This window comes from Fusarium poae, chromosome 4, assembly GCF_019609905.1.
Source record: "Fusarium poae strain DAOMC 252244 chromosome 4, whole genome shotgun sequence".
NCBI lineage: Eukaryota > Fungi > Ascomycota > Sordariomycetes > Hypocreales > Nectriaceae > Fusarium > Fusarium poae.
In genome coordinates, this window is record NC_058402.1 from 4,603,073 (window position 1) to 4,617,231 (window position 14,159).

General features: G+C 46.3%; 5 protein-coding genes across 5 annotated transcripts; 2 read left to right on the forward strand and 3 right to left on the reverse strand.

Moving 5' to 3' along the window:
- Positions 1 to 1,516: 1,516 nt before the first annotated feature.
- Positions 1,517 to 4,447, forward strand: FPOAC1_011583 (uncharacterized protein; the record flags this gene model as incomplete). The annotated part of the gene is made up of 13 exons (XM_044855955.1): positions 1,517 to 1,722; positions 1,776 to 2,040; positions 2,095 to 2,189; positions 2,248 to 2,375; positions 2,432 to 2,532; positions 2,580 to 2,710; positions 2,762 to 2,879; positions 2,939 to 3,056; positions 3,121 to 3,385; positions 3,440 to 3,494; positions 3,543 to 3,720; positions 3,780 to 4,003; positions 4,070 to 4,447. The coding sequence occupies 13 exons, from the start codon at positions 1,517 to 1,519 to the stop codon at positions 4,445 to 4,447; spliced, it is 2,262 nt and encodes a 753-aa protein (XP_044703268.1).
- A 1,701-nt stretch (positions 4,448 to 6,148) lies between these two features.
- Positions 6,149 to 7,517, forward strand: FPOAC1_011584 (uncharacterized protein; the record flags this gene model as incomplete). Its single annotated transcript, XM_044855956.1, has 4 exons — positions 6,149 to 6,380; positions 6,431 to 6,498; positions 6,551 to 6,924; positions 6,980 to 7,517. 4 exons carry the CDS (start codon positions 6,149 to 6,151, stop codon positions 7,515 to 7,517), a joined length of 1,212 nt encoding a protein of 403 aa, XP_044703269.1.
- A 205-nt stretch (positions 7,518 to 7,722) lies between these two features.
- On the reverse strand, positions 7,723 to 9,072 carry FPOAC1_011585 (uncharacterized protein; the record flags this gene model as incomplete). Its single annotated transcript, XM_044855957.1, has 8 exons — positions 7,723 to 8,101; positions 8,148 to 8,444; positions 8,491 to 8,531; positions 8,570 to 8,642; positions 8,694 to 8,735; positions 8,786 to 8,881; positions 8,936 to 8,985; positions 9,034 to 9,072. The coding sequence occupies 8 exons, from the start codon at positions 9,070 to 9,072 to the stop codon at positions 7,723 to 7,725; spliced, it is 1,017 nt and encodes a 338-aa protein (XP_044703270.1).
- A 748-nt stretch (positions 9,073 to 9,820) lies between these two features.
- Positions 9,821 to 11,374, reverse strand: FPOAC1_011586 (uncharacterized protein; the record flags this gene model as incomplete). Its single annotated transcript, XM_044855958.1, has 2 exons — positions 9,821 to 11,239; positions 11,288 to 11,374. 2 exons carry the CDS (start codon positions 11,372 to 11,374, stop codon positions 9,821 to 9,823), a joined length of 1,506 nt encoding a protein of 501 aa, XP_044703271.1.
- Positions 11,375 to 12,098: 724 nt separating this feature from the next.
- Positions 12,099 to 13,491, reverse strand: FPOAC1_011587 (uncharacterized protein; the record flags this gene model as incomplete). The annotated part of the gene is made up of 9 exons (XM_044855959.1): positions 12,099 to 12,141; positions 12,186 to 12,605; positions 12,656 to 12,793; positions 12,843 to 12,880; positions 12,928 to 13,082; positions 13,129 to 13,170; positions 13,225 to 13,315; positions 13,368 to 13,393; positions 13,443 to 13,491. 9 exons carry the CDS (start codon positions 13,489 to 13,491, stop codon positions 12,099 to 12,101), a joined length of 1,002 nt encoding a protein of 333 aa, XP_044703272.1.
- Between the last annotated feature and the right edge of the window lie 668 nt (positions 13,492 to 14,159).

Below are 14,159 nucleotides of genomic sequence, written 5' to 3' on the forward strand. Positions count from 1 at the left end.
CTTGTGTTTTGTCAACAACCTCCGAGTCTGACAAGGCCATTCTTTCGGAATTTGCCTCTATCCTAGCAACCGATCACGGATTGACGATTAGCCCTTCTGCTGTGCCCAGACCTCAGAGGGAGAACGGCTGTTTTGTGTGACCCTCATTTCCTCTGTCTTGAGTATGGGCATTCTTGATGTTGGAGTCGCTTTGAGTACTCTGTCTCATTGATGACTAATGTCATTACAGGAACGGCAAAATTGACAGGATTTCTTATGAAATCATTAACTGGTCTCCTTTGACTCTTCTTAGCAGGTCCAATCGAAGAAGAGAAGGGGGGAAAAGCAGTCTATCTATCGAGGGACTGTCCTGAGGCCACTTGAAAGTCATCATTTACTCACTGTAGTCTTTTTGAGATACTATGTGGGAGGCAACCTCTACTGTACCAATAACCACTCCCGCAGCTAGGGAATCTTCGATCCAAGCATACAATCTGTTGTAAGCGTGTGCTTTTGCTTTTGCATCCGTTACTGGTGTATTTCCAAGAATATCTTGCCACCTGAGAGGCAGTTGAGGGCTGCGCCGCTCTAGACGTAAGCGATAACATATTTGTATGATATTGGCAGGGAACAAAATATAACTAGACTGCGACAGCTCAAGCAATCCTGCCTTTAATACTATGTAGCAGTTTATATTCCTGAAGAACGATTTGCGTTACTAGGTATTATTTCAAATGTTTTCGATAACTAGAAAGGTAATCGTGTCCCCATTTTTAATATATGTAATAGACTTGAGAGTCGAACACTTCAAACTTGACCCTTGAAATAGACAGATATCCCCGATAGTGATGAGTTCATTTAGTTTATCTCTATGAGGGCCATTTTCGCGATTTGTCCAACGGGACTTCTTTCCATAAAGATCACGCCATGGATATTACTGACATACTTGGTCTACCGCATCCTCGTCTCAATCCTCAGAGGGCAGAGCTTTAAGCTTATAATTTTGATTGACTTCTATGCCATACCTTTCATGTCTATATTCTTTTTCTTGCTACCCTACATTGTGGATAGAAACAAGGCTTTCATCGATGCCGTGCGCACGGTCTGTTGGGAATGTCGATCTCCCTTGTGTCTCACCGTACCGTCACCAATCCAGCAGGTAATCACCGCGTACGAGGGAAATATGGAGAGCTGACTGCCTATGGCAAAGAACTACCAAGGTGAAATCCGACAAAGGGAAATGATCTGCACGAGTACAGTAGATGGGGCTTGCGGCTGAAGCAGATCTGCAGCTGAGAGAGCTCAATTGCCTTGATATTGACTTGATTCAATATCTTGGGTGTCTTATAGTGACGTTGCCCTACATTGGAGAGAAACTTACTCCTCCAATCGTCAGTGACAAAATCAAATGGATGCTTGTGACCTCTTGCATTTATATACCCATTCCCCAGCACTATCACTGTTCCCTCATTGACGACAGCAGTATTACGTTGAATCCAGCATACTGATACTTTTACCCATATTTGAAGAAGAAATCATGACAGGCACAGAGAACAAGGGCCAGGATGGCGCAAAGGATAATGACAAGGTTGAGCAAATGCTCTTTGAGATTTACTTTGTTGACACTTCCACCAAAGCTGCTCAACTTGACAAGATCGCCCCTGTACCAAAGATAGAGATGGAAAAGAAGTTGTCCGAGGTCCGAGCCCACCTCCGCGCCAACAAGGCCCTATCGTGGAGAGAGTAAGTTGTCGTCGTATTGAGTGGCCAAATAGCTGCATGCTGAGTCTCAATAGGGCATCTTGCACCTTCTGCACTCTTTCGGGAGCAGAGCTGAAAGACAACCTCACTCTTGCTGACTACAAGGACCTCGCTGCGAGCCAGGGAAAGGAACCCGGAGCCGAGAAAGATAAATCCAAAGAGATTGTCACCAATGTGAAGGAAACTGACAAAAAGGAAAAGACATCGATCAAAATCTACTTTCGCTCGCTGAAGCGCAACTTGGGGTTGGATGAGAAGACCAAGGAGTTTCTGAAGCAGAAGATGGAATTTGAGCTCAAGGTAAGTCTATACATGAAATAATGACGCTGGGTTCAATTTCTCACCTTGGACCAGAAAGCAGAGCTCTTACCTGAAGAGGAGCGCAAGATGCTCAAAGGTTCGTACAGCCATCGGGACTTTATGGCAGAAGTTGGAACCGGAAGCATCATGTGAGTCACCTTCTACTAGTCCGCATTAAATGTGTTGCTACTAATCGCATTATGATAGCCATCCGGCCGACATGTCAGAGGAACAATGGAACTCTGTGGTAGAGACCAATTCCTTGCTCAACGGAAACACCATTTTCCGAGAAGCATACAATCTTCCCATCACAGTGGAGAGAGCAATGTACCCTGGTAAGAAGGGACTGAGAAATGTGAAACATATGGAAAGTCAAGCTAAACACAAACAGCCTTTCGACTCAAACCTCGCGCCATTTTCGACTTTACTGAAGACGGTCCCAACCCAAACGTCGCCAACAAGGGGGCTGGGAAGAAGGGGAGTCAAGGAACAGTAAGTAGCCTATGGATATAAGACAACTTTGCTTACAAAGACTCCAGACTGAAGAGTACCGAATCCCTCGTTTCATTGTTACAGATGACGCGTATGTCGAAGTGTCTGAACACAAGACATCGGTAATGACGGCCATGGCTGAGAGTTCTCTTTCCAAGAACTCATCTGAGGTTGCCATGTATGTTCACGGATCCCGGTCTAGTGGTATCAAAATCGCTAATCTAAGCAGAGGAGATGGTGCTTTCGGATGGAGTGGCGGTGTTACTGGTGGCCACGAATACGAAAGCAGTGAACGCAACCAGGTACGAAGGAATGAAGAGACCAATCACATGATTATCACCTACAACGTGAGTCCAATATATCGAGATCCTTCTCAGATATACCGTCAGCTAATCAAAATGTATAGTTCCCACGCGTCACTCTTAGCCTTGACTGTGATAACCTAGAGTTGACTCAGGAATGCAAGAATGATCTTACTACTGTGAAGACTCGTGAGGATGCTGGGAGATTTAAGAGAAAGTTCGGTATGTCACTGGTAGTCAGGAATCTTCTATCTGTCACGTTACTAATGCAATTCTACTGTACTAGGGTGTTTCTTTTCCACCAAGGTACAGTTGGGCGGCCGTTTGCACTCGACTCAAGAATCCACGGCTGTTACGGGTGAAAATATCGGAGAAAAGTCGAAACGGCTCAAGATCACGGCAGCAGCATCTTTTGCTGGACCAGCCGCCGAAGGTACTGTCAAAGGCGGATATGGAGAAGATAGTACGCAACAGAATAAGTCTTCGACTTCTACGTACGACAGCCACATGGCTTGGGAGGCCAAAGGAGGCGACACTCTTCTCTGCAATAAGTACGTTGAGATTGACCCTATTAATGCTCACAAAGACACTGACATGACTACTAGTCCTCCTGCCTGGTGCAGTACCGTTTCATCGTACTACAATTGGCGTGTAGTCAAGGTAAAGAGATGTGATTGGAGTTTATGCGCAAATGCTAATACCGCACAGCAAGATAATGTCATCTCAATTGAAGACATAATTTCTCAGGTTGCAAAGGACCAGAAGCATGTCTTTGAGAAATTGAAGAAATTTGAAGAGCGCGCATCTAACGATTCGGTGGATGTCTGCTTTTATCACAAAGAAAGCCAAAGATACCTCGGGTTCAATACAGATTTTGAGTCTGTCCGTAAGTGTTACATTGCCTGGCACCTGTTAAGCGGTACCAAGATTAACGTGTGATTTTAGCCGAGATCATGCTCGAAGATCTCTTCAAAAGAGAAGAATTCCTAGCTCCGCAAATCGGGAACATCAAACTAGGAGGTAGCCGAGAATACTGTAAGTTGCTTTATGCCCAAATGTTGGGAAGAGGAAACAGAAAGACGCTTTCTTTGGGTGGTGTCCAAGAAGGTAATGCGCAGGTATTCCAGCTCTCTGGGAAAGTGGTAGAAGGTGATGGTAAACGTCTCCGGGTAAGCCCCCCCGTGTATATGTACACTCGCTACTGTGTCGATATTCCTTGACTGACAACCGTCCAGCTCATGACGCAGGAAGACTACAATGTGTGGAAGGCTGATGTCAATTGTCCGGTCGGCTACGTCCCTGGTACAGAAAAGTACAAGAGGACTCAGCTGCAAGACTGCTACAAGATCAAGAAAGAGGAACCGGTGCGCTTCCGCTGTATCCCCGTGGTTAACCAGACTGCACAAGGTCTTGGACAAGAAACAAAAGTCACGATCGAAGTCTACTCGGGGACAGAGTTTTTGGGGCATATCCGAGAGGCAGAAGGGTACAAGGGGGCAGTTGTGGTAGATCGCGGTCCCCAGGATCAGTTCCACGACGGAGGCGACGTCAAAGCCAGTGATCCATTGCAATTCACTCTGCGATACCAGCCGTACGAAGACAATGCGGTATAAAAGCCCCACGGACGATCAGAGCCATCGTGAGGGGTTCGCTTCATTTCTATGTATGACGTAGAAATATAAACACTAGCAACATATGCAGCCTGTTATCCCTCCATTATCGCGATTTGAAGGATATCCAACATTCCACTAACTATCAGTACGAATAATGGATCATTTGAAATGACATTGACATAGTGGGCCGCATGAATGGAGTTGAGCTGAAGGTGACGGGCAACAAACCTTGTGATGTACGGTATCTACGTTACAGCACTAAGAACCCTGGTTCTTCATCCAATACTAGCGCCAGGATGACAACTATGGCCATCAGAAAGGTATAGCTTATGATAGCTGGTGACCTTCCACCTGATTGATGAGCGCAGAGTTGGTAAGGCTTTCCCTGTCATTAATATTTCTCATTTCAGATAATACATAAAGCACCGAAGAACGTGATCATCTGTTGTATATAGTGCAGGCTTGTCAAATAAGGCACAGCATAACAGGGCGAGAGTACTCTGTAAAGAGAGTAAACTCATTTGACCCGCTGTTGCTGACACTTGACAAGTCTTCGCACTAACTAAATTAGTTGAATGCCAAGTACTCCATATCAGTGATGCCCGATCAGTCGGTCGGTGTGAGGAAGAGCGACGAAAGATGGACAACTCCAATAATTTTGGGCCAGAAATGTCGCGGGAATTTCTACGTGTCGCATGGTTGGCAATTAAACATGTTGCCCTGGATTGATCTATGTCGCCATCGCGATATATCAATTGCTCACAAGGAATATTTCGACACGCGTCGGAAACCCCGGAGAATTATTACAAGGGATATCCCATGTCATGTCATTCCGCACATGTTTTTAGGTTGTAGTGGAAACATGAGGCAGGGGGAACATGTGTCAAATTCCGCAATTGATACAGATGTTTCGCCACAACGGAATGTAAGACGCCAATAAGAAGTCACAGTTTCATATAAAGATGTGTTTGATCTTTATGAGCACTAGAAAGGATTGGCCAGTGATTCAAGTACCGGTTTCAACATATCTAAAGCTGTAACAAACGCCCAAGCTCGACACTACAAAGGTCACAACCCAAAACTCGGCCTCATAATGTGACATCAGCTCTCTTACTCATTTCGTCTATTCTTGGTTTTACAGTACTAACATCTGTAACCGTATTCTGATCCATCTATCCTATCCATCCAGAAACCATTCCCCACATACCACGAGGCATATTGTGATCGGCAATAGTCAACGACTGTAAAAAACGCTTGGAGCACAGACTAACTACGGTGTTGCCCGCAAAGAGCATCTGGCAGATGAGATCCATGCTTGATTGGGTTGTGTCTAAACGAGCGAGTTTGCATCCAGTAGCGATCAACAGGTCCCAAGACGAGTTTGCATCATCAACGATCGGCTGCAACAATAACGACGGCCGAGGGAATTACTCAGAAATGGGTAATGGCCCGTCAAATTGCCCGTCAAGGTTGATCGACGTCCGGTGGATGGATGCAGCTCAACTTCACCGAGCGTACCATGTTACAGTAGTGTAACCACGCAGCCACGATAGGGTCGATCTCTAACCCAGGGCTTGGGTCTCGGCTCTGTCTCATCTCACTACAATACCCCTCACTTCCCCAGGTCCCTGCTCAGCACTGGTTCAAGAGATAATATCTATCTCACTCGTCGTTCAAGAACGACTTTCACTCACAGACAACATGTATCTACGCTGGAACGATCACAAACCCAGAAGCATGGAGAGCACGATTGACACATCGCGCTCCCTCGAAATCCAGGCGGTTCTCATAACTTTCTCTCTATTATCCGCCACAACCGTCGTCTTACGGACTTATATAAGAACGAAAGTGCTTGGTTCATTTGGTTTGGACGATGGCTTGATGGTGGTGGCACAGGTGCTTGCCATTGGCTCCGCTGTAGCCATCGGTCTTGGTAAGTAGCCTCAAAGATTTCCAAAAGGTCAACTGCTGACTTGCGTTAAGAGAACAAATATGGGCTAGGATATCATACATGGGAGCAACCGAAAAGTGCATACGTGCCCTACATGAAGGTTCGTTATTGTTTTCTACACTATGTCACACGAGTGCTGACATAGTTCTCAGTCCTTCTACGCTTCCATTGTCATTTATAATATCGCAATGTGCCTTGTCAAAATCGGAATATTACTCCAATACCGACGAGTCTTCGCTATCCAAGTCATACAGACCATCACGTTCTATGGGACGGCTCTGATGGTGGCTTGGACGGTTGTCATCGCATTTCTCAACATTCTCATCTGTGTTCCCGTCGCCAAGTTCTGGGACAATGAACTACCTGGACGATGCCTCGATCCGCTTCTCATCTGGTATATCATGGCTGGGTTCAATCTAACGACAGACATTGCAATATTCTGCCTGCCTCTGCCCGTCATCAAGAGCCTCAACCTCCCCAGAAAGCAAAAGATAATGCTCTTTGCTATCTTTAGTCTCGGATTTTTGTGAGTTGTTAACTATATTATCCGCCAATCAACCAACACATACTGACAGCAGTAGCACATGCTTCATCTCAATCTACCGTATCCGAACACTCAGGACTGCCGCATCCACAGACGATCCCAACTGGGATAACGTAGATGCCGCCATATGGTCTTTTCTCGAAATCACAATGGCAATTACAGCAGCCTGCCTACCGACCCTGCGACCCTTGGTCTCCAAATTCCTACCCCGGATGTTCTCTTCCAGCTTGGGTAGAAGCAACCGTGCATCCCGCTACACCCAGCCACGGAACAGTCTATATGTTGGGAACGTTCCTCGAACGAGGACGGAACGACGCAGCAAGATGTTTGACGACACAAGCACTCTACACGATGACGCCATCCCATTGCCTACCCATAACAAAGCTCTGCCCTCTCCACGCAGCGCCAATTTTAGTGTGAGTATCAAGGCCGGAAACGAAGGGACTGATGGCGAGGACACTATTCCCATCTATGACGGGGCAGGAATCTCAGCCAAGACTGTTATTACGCAACAAGTTGTGGAAGACGAGGGTTGGGACAGCAGTAGGCCAAGCTGCAGCAACAAATCTTTCTGATTACACTCCAAGTTCATTTGTTCACACTATACCCCTTTAATGTATGCCTGGAGCGGGCTCATATTGTTTTAATAGTCATGTTATGAGTTACGGAAGAATGTTATCAAGCTATTCAAATGTTCCCGATGCAGTGAAACGTTTTCGAATGAGATATCAGGTCTATACTGGCTTTCGACCGTACAGCAAATGCCTGCGACGTATTGTGTTAGTGTCTCGCTTCACTAAAATAGAGTTGATAAACTTGCATATCGCCACTGCCAAGATGCTTTGGATTGTGAATAATAGCCCGCATCTTTGTCACGAGAATCTCGACTTCTTCACGACTCCAACCGAGGATCTGGCCGATTGGATACAACGCAAATCCATCCAGACTTAGATCCATATACAAGCCAGCAAACTGCCCTAGCCTCTTGCGTCGAGAATCTTTTAGCCAATCACCTAGCGGGATGGTGTGTACTTTGTGCACAATGTCCTCGAAACCTGCTGCATGGGCGGATTCCTGCATGAGTCCGTTGGTGATATTGAAAGTACGCCCAACCTTGTCTCCGGCATCGTAGAACAGCTGAGCCCACTGTCTAAAGGTTCTGGCCAGGGTTAGTTCTCGAATTTTCACAAGACCAAATCTCTTACTCGGTTTCAGCCACTGAAGCTGGGTTTTGGCATTTCAGGTGGATGTCGGGCTCGATGTGTTGGAACCAGCCACCAGGCTTCAAAGCTTTGAACATTTGACTATACAATCTCTTCCAATCGTCAAAGGCACCGTGCATATAACGAATATGGATGAAATCAAAAGAGTCGGGCTCAAAGCTCCAATCAAGCTGTGCATCGTCAATCTGGAATTTGACATTTGGTGGTACCCAGGATGGTTGTGTGGGCGATATGTCAATGCCGATGACCTCTGCTGACGGGAACTTATCTGCCATGTCACTGAGGTAGAGTCAATATGTGACTATGATGAATGGGAGTTACTAACATTGCCCAGATACCGGTACCAGTTCCGATGTCGAGGATTCGCTGAAAGGTCAGACAGACATCTTGTTGACAGGGAGTACACTTGCCTGGGGGTTCTCTCCAATCGGTGGGACGTAGAGCTTGTCATCGAGCATCATGGTAAGCCATTCATGTCTGAGTACCTGTCAGTTTGTATCATACAAGAGCCGACTTTGTGATACTCACGCTACGTCGAAAGCCTCAACATGCTTGTCGTCATTTGGGGCCCTGTGACAAGATGAGCATCATCACATGAAACTACAATCAACGCCTTATACCAGTAGTCAGTTGTATGGGAATTTTGGTATGTCCGGCCCTGAATCCTTCGGTATTCGTATATGCTCGATGCTACAGACGCTGTTGAAGAGCCGATGCTTCATGCCCGTGTCATTAGTTGTACGCAAAGGCTGGGTAGTTACAATCTTTACCTTTCTACATCAGATATAGAATCATCATTTGCGCTCGCAACTTCCGGATCCTAGAATCTTCAGCATCGGTATTGTTGACTACCTTTCAAGCTACGTACAATAGCCATACCGTGGCGGGTCTGATCGTCGTCGGACATGGTTTTCCAATACATGGAAGTGAATGATGCTTCCTCGACGTGGAGGCTACGATGTAGTATAACAATCAATTGTTTTGTTTGCCATTTCCCGCCGGATAAGGTAAAAACCCCTCAGACAAGTTATTGTCAAGCTTGGCAGCTTATGCTACGTAATGCTGGTGGCTGACATGTCTTTGTTTGTTCATTCAATACCTGGGCTTGAGCCAATGAAGTTTGGCCTACGGACTTGTCAGCATCAATGTTTGTGAGCAACAGAACTGAGTGTTGAAGAGGCCTAGGCCTGACAATAAGATACCGTCCCTGTTCTATATAACGGGAATGGCCTCAGTAAGAGACGGCTCGTTTCACCGTTTTGCGGTTGATGCCACCGTTAAACCCGGTTATTGCCTAATCTCCACACACCTTCGGGCCGGCAGTTGACGAACAGAGTAAGATTTTCTATGGCTGACCAGAATAAGCTTGACATCCTTGTTAGCATCGGAACAGGTCGATGCCGACAGTAGCGTGTATCAGAATAAGCTGCACGCTTTGCCGGATGGCGTTGATCCGAAATCTTGTTTCATTTATGATTGGCTGCTATTCCGGCTATTGCTTTTTGTACATATCAGGCGCAACACCTGTATGGATGGATAGTGGAAGGGTAATCATCAAATTCGTGTCTATTCACTAATCAAGAATGATCTACTGGCGCTTTGGCGCAATCTAACATATGGATATCTTCCTTCCGACCTTGTCCATGGGATCCTGGCTAGACTTTGAAGTAGCCTCTCCACAGACGTGCTAGCTTCCCTTCAGGATCCCGCTCATGAACAACCTTCTTTAGCCTCTGTTGACTCTCCTCGCTGTAGTGCTTCTGCACCTGCTGTTTGCTCCCTGCGTAGTTCATGTAGACGAACCCATTGTCCAGACCACGGTCCGCTGCCATGCTGTTAACTGCGTTGATGAACTCTTGTGAGCTATCCTCCACCAGCTTGTCCAGTTGAGGATCCTCCCAAGTCGTAGAAATCTGTACAATCATCAAGGGGCCGCTATTTGGGTCGAGACCAAACGCGTTGCCACCATTCTTCTGCATCGCTTGGAGAATGTTCACCGACAAAGGTTGGAAAACCAGGAAAGGAACGACGCTGCTTCCACCGGCGGCCTCAAAGAGCTTAGCATTGCGGGCCTCAAATAGAGGTACAATGTCTGTGAAGAACGAGGCAGATTTGGCCGATACTGTGACGTCCCACCAAGTCTGTCGCGATCCGTAGGGAACATCGATAAGTTTAGAATGCGTAGAGATGTTGGCTACAACTGTCTCATTCGAGACAGCTCCAGGGATATCCGTAAGTGAGGAGAACACTGAAGGTATACTTCTTGCTGGCGAAGGAATTGTAGAGTGATAAAGACTTGTGAGGGCGATGTATCCTCCGAAGAGCGGCTGATATGTCAGGACAAAAAAGCTGTGTGCGTTCGGATCCTCCGGCAGACCATTCTCAGTCAAGTTCTGGAAATGTGGTATAATTGTCGTGTTGAGAGAGCCTGGATGAATGAGCGAAGTAGACCACAAATCACCTTGTTCAAAAGAAGCGAGGTCAAAGCGTGTCACGATGCCAAAGTTGGAACCGCCACCGCCTCGCAGAGCCCAATAAAGATCGGCGTTAGTGTCTGGTGACGCGTTGACGATATCACCAGATGCGATAACAACTTCATAATTGCGCACGTTATCGCAAGCCCAACCTTTGGAACCTGAAAAGTATGAAATGCCACCGCCGAGAATGAGTCCGCCTACACCGACACTCGCCACACGCCCGCCTACTACAGCGAGTTTGAGAGGGTCAAGGGCCTCAGAGACGTTGATCCATCGGTTTCCAGGTCCAACAGAAACAGTTTTGCGATCTTTAGAAACAGTAATCTTATTGAGATGCTGGAGATCGATAGTGACGCCACCAGCGACATTGGATCCTCCGGCAAAAGCAGTATGACCGCCGCTTTTGACTGAGAAAGGTGCGTCTAGAGAAGTGAGAGTCTTGATCACTTTTGAGACATCTTTCGTAGTTCGAGGAGTGACGAAGCAATCAGGATGAACTTCTGTTTGGAGATGAGACCAGTAGTTGTTGGCTTCATTGTAGGATATTGTGTTGGGGTAAGAGACGTCGGAAGGGAATTCTACTGTGAGAGCAGCGCACTACATGACATTAGTTGTGATACGGATGCAAAGGAGTGGACGTGGTACCGCATTATTGGAGAGGTTGAGAGCATAGCTTGTGGCAGTTGACAACCCAGCGAGAGCAAGGATGAAGACGGGCTGTGATACTCTCATCTTGGGCATAAACAAATGCAAGACTCGAAGCGGTAGAGAGAGAAAAGAGAGCTTGATGGTGGAGGAGAAGAAGAGGCGGAGGCCATTATAAATGAGGCGCTAAGACCTTAGCACTAGCAGTGAATGGTAGTGGGATTGGCAGAAGAAGCAAAGAAACCGAAAGCTAATTATTATCGGTAGTCATGGATCGACGCTGTAATTTAGACTAGACTAGACCAGTCAAGATAGCTTTCGATTCACTGTTGATCACTAACGGAAACAACCCAATCAGATATCCTGTTCCAGGCCATGGTATATCGCCCAGTATTCCCTCACTTAGTGAGTGGACTTTAACTAGTGAGTCTGACAAGCAGTCAATATTCCCTGTAGCATTGATACCACACATCTGATTATCCAATTGTATATCTTGATTCTGCTGCAGAAAAACGGCGTAGAACAATCGAGGCCTGAAACGGAAAGGTCAAGATATATTTCACTCGATATCTGTTCCATCAAAATCCTTGCATCAAACACACTTACTCCATATCTCGCACATTCTTGATCTTGGACAAGAAAATAACCGAACAGATCGGAGTTTACCGTGTGGGTCATCGGCCCTTTCTTCAGCCTTGGCCTTGGGACCCACGCCTATTGATCAACATGAACTGTGACAATTCACACGCCGTAGACTGTAACATGTTGTGAATCCAAGTTACAAATGTTGTATTGAGTGAGAAATATACAACTAGGCGTCGGAGCTCTCAGGCTTCCTGGCATAAATACAACAACTATCAACGTTAGCACAAGCAATTGATTCACCAAGCATACTTACATTGGGTTATAAGCATGGATCTGAGGATTGTTGAAATCCTTTCTCACTTCCACAAGAAACATCTCGACCTCCTCCCTCGACCAGCCATGCGCCCTTGAGAACGGTGCCAAGGTCAATGACTCGATAGCATCCATCGAATTCGCATTGTTCCACGTTCCCAACTCTTTGTACTTCTTGTCTTTGGGCCAAGGGTTGACGGGCCACTTGAACCGTGTGTCGACGATGTCGACGAAACCAACTTTTTCCATGATGGCTTTGATCCCATCAAACTCAATCGCGGCACCGCCGAGTTTGACAAAGGCCTCACTAAGAAGCGTGAACCATTTTGTGAGAGCGTGGGTCTTGTTAAGGGTGCCGTCGTCAGACAGGATGCTGCCACTGACTTCTTGGATCTCGATATAGCCACCTGGCGCAAGGGCTCTACTATTTGTTAGAGGGCTGTAATGCGGATTCTTCAGACGGCGAGTTACTTGTAAATCTTGCCAATGTATTCCTCCCAGTCTTTAATACTGAAAGTCATCATTCGGCTATGGATATAATCGAATGACTCAGCGTAGGTCCACTCCTCATCAATATCATCGATGATGAATCGGACATTAGGTGGGACGCTTTGAGTCTGTTAGTCAGTCAACTCGGCCTAATACCAGCGCGACTTACAATTCTGGCTGAATTGGAGACAAATCAATGCCAACAACCTAAAGCTTCAGTATATTCTTTTTCTCAAACAATGTATTGCACTAACCTCCGCTTCGTGGTGCTCATCCGCAAAATCAATCGCCCAGATTCCTGTTCCGGTGCCAAGATCAAGAACACGCTTGACCTCTGAGTCGGGCTTATTTGGCGGTGCTAAGCCAAGTTTGTCGCCAAAAGTAAGTAGGAATAGGTGATGCTGAAGATCTAGCTGGAATTAGCTCATCCTATCAGGCGTCGTGCATGCTCTTACCAAGTCGCTCATTTTCGACTGCGTCATTGGGAAGATGGTATTCTATGACAGAGGTTTAGCGTGTTACACCTCGGTGAAGCACAAGATGGAACGTACTTCCTTCCTTGTATCGATGGTATGTCCGTCCATTCTCTTCTCGATAGCTTAGTATGGAACTAGAGACGCTTTGAGTTGACGATGCAACATCCTACACTCAGTTAGTTATTTCACCTTCCAATACGGAATGTTCTATCGCTCACATTTCCTCGCGTAGAATCATCATCATCTAAAACCTTCAAGAATATTAGCTACGATTATATAATACACAACAATACAAACCCGTTCATCAGGGCGCAGTACTGGATCTGCTTCGACCACGGCCATAATGTTCTGTATTGTGGATGATTTTACAAGGAGATACAAAGGTAGTGTGGAAATCAAGAAACAAAGAAATGTAATTGACTGCGGACAACGGATCATTATCTTTAATACTGTCACGTCATGAAACGTGTTTTCTTAGCGAACCAACGAGATACTTCCAAGACACTGTTCATCCGTTGACAGGAACCAACATGCATATCAGAACCCCAAATGGGCCAGTGATCCGATGTTGGTGTGGGGTACAACTCAACAGTCAAGGATCATACTGAGTTCAACGACAAACTTTAATACGCGACTCGATCATGTGTTCATCCTGATTAGGTCTTCTCGTAAACTCAGACACTTCAATAAACCTCTTAACTGAAATATTGACTCTTTTGTTCCACCACACGCCAAGTGTGTCCGCTCAGATGAAACTCCAATGGCTTAGCCAGGGGACTTTACCCAAACGTCGACGGACCGACTTCCGAGCATGGATCACAACGGGGAAGGTTCCGAACCTGTCAAAAGCTGATATTGACCCGATTAGCCACGTTATCCTGATAACGGGGGCCTTCGTTTTTGGGGTATTTGGCCAAGCGGTCTATACGACAGAACCTGTCACGGCTATTACTTGACACCTTGGCAACTATCCCCTCACGCGACATATCCGCTACACTGCAAGGTTTTAA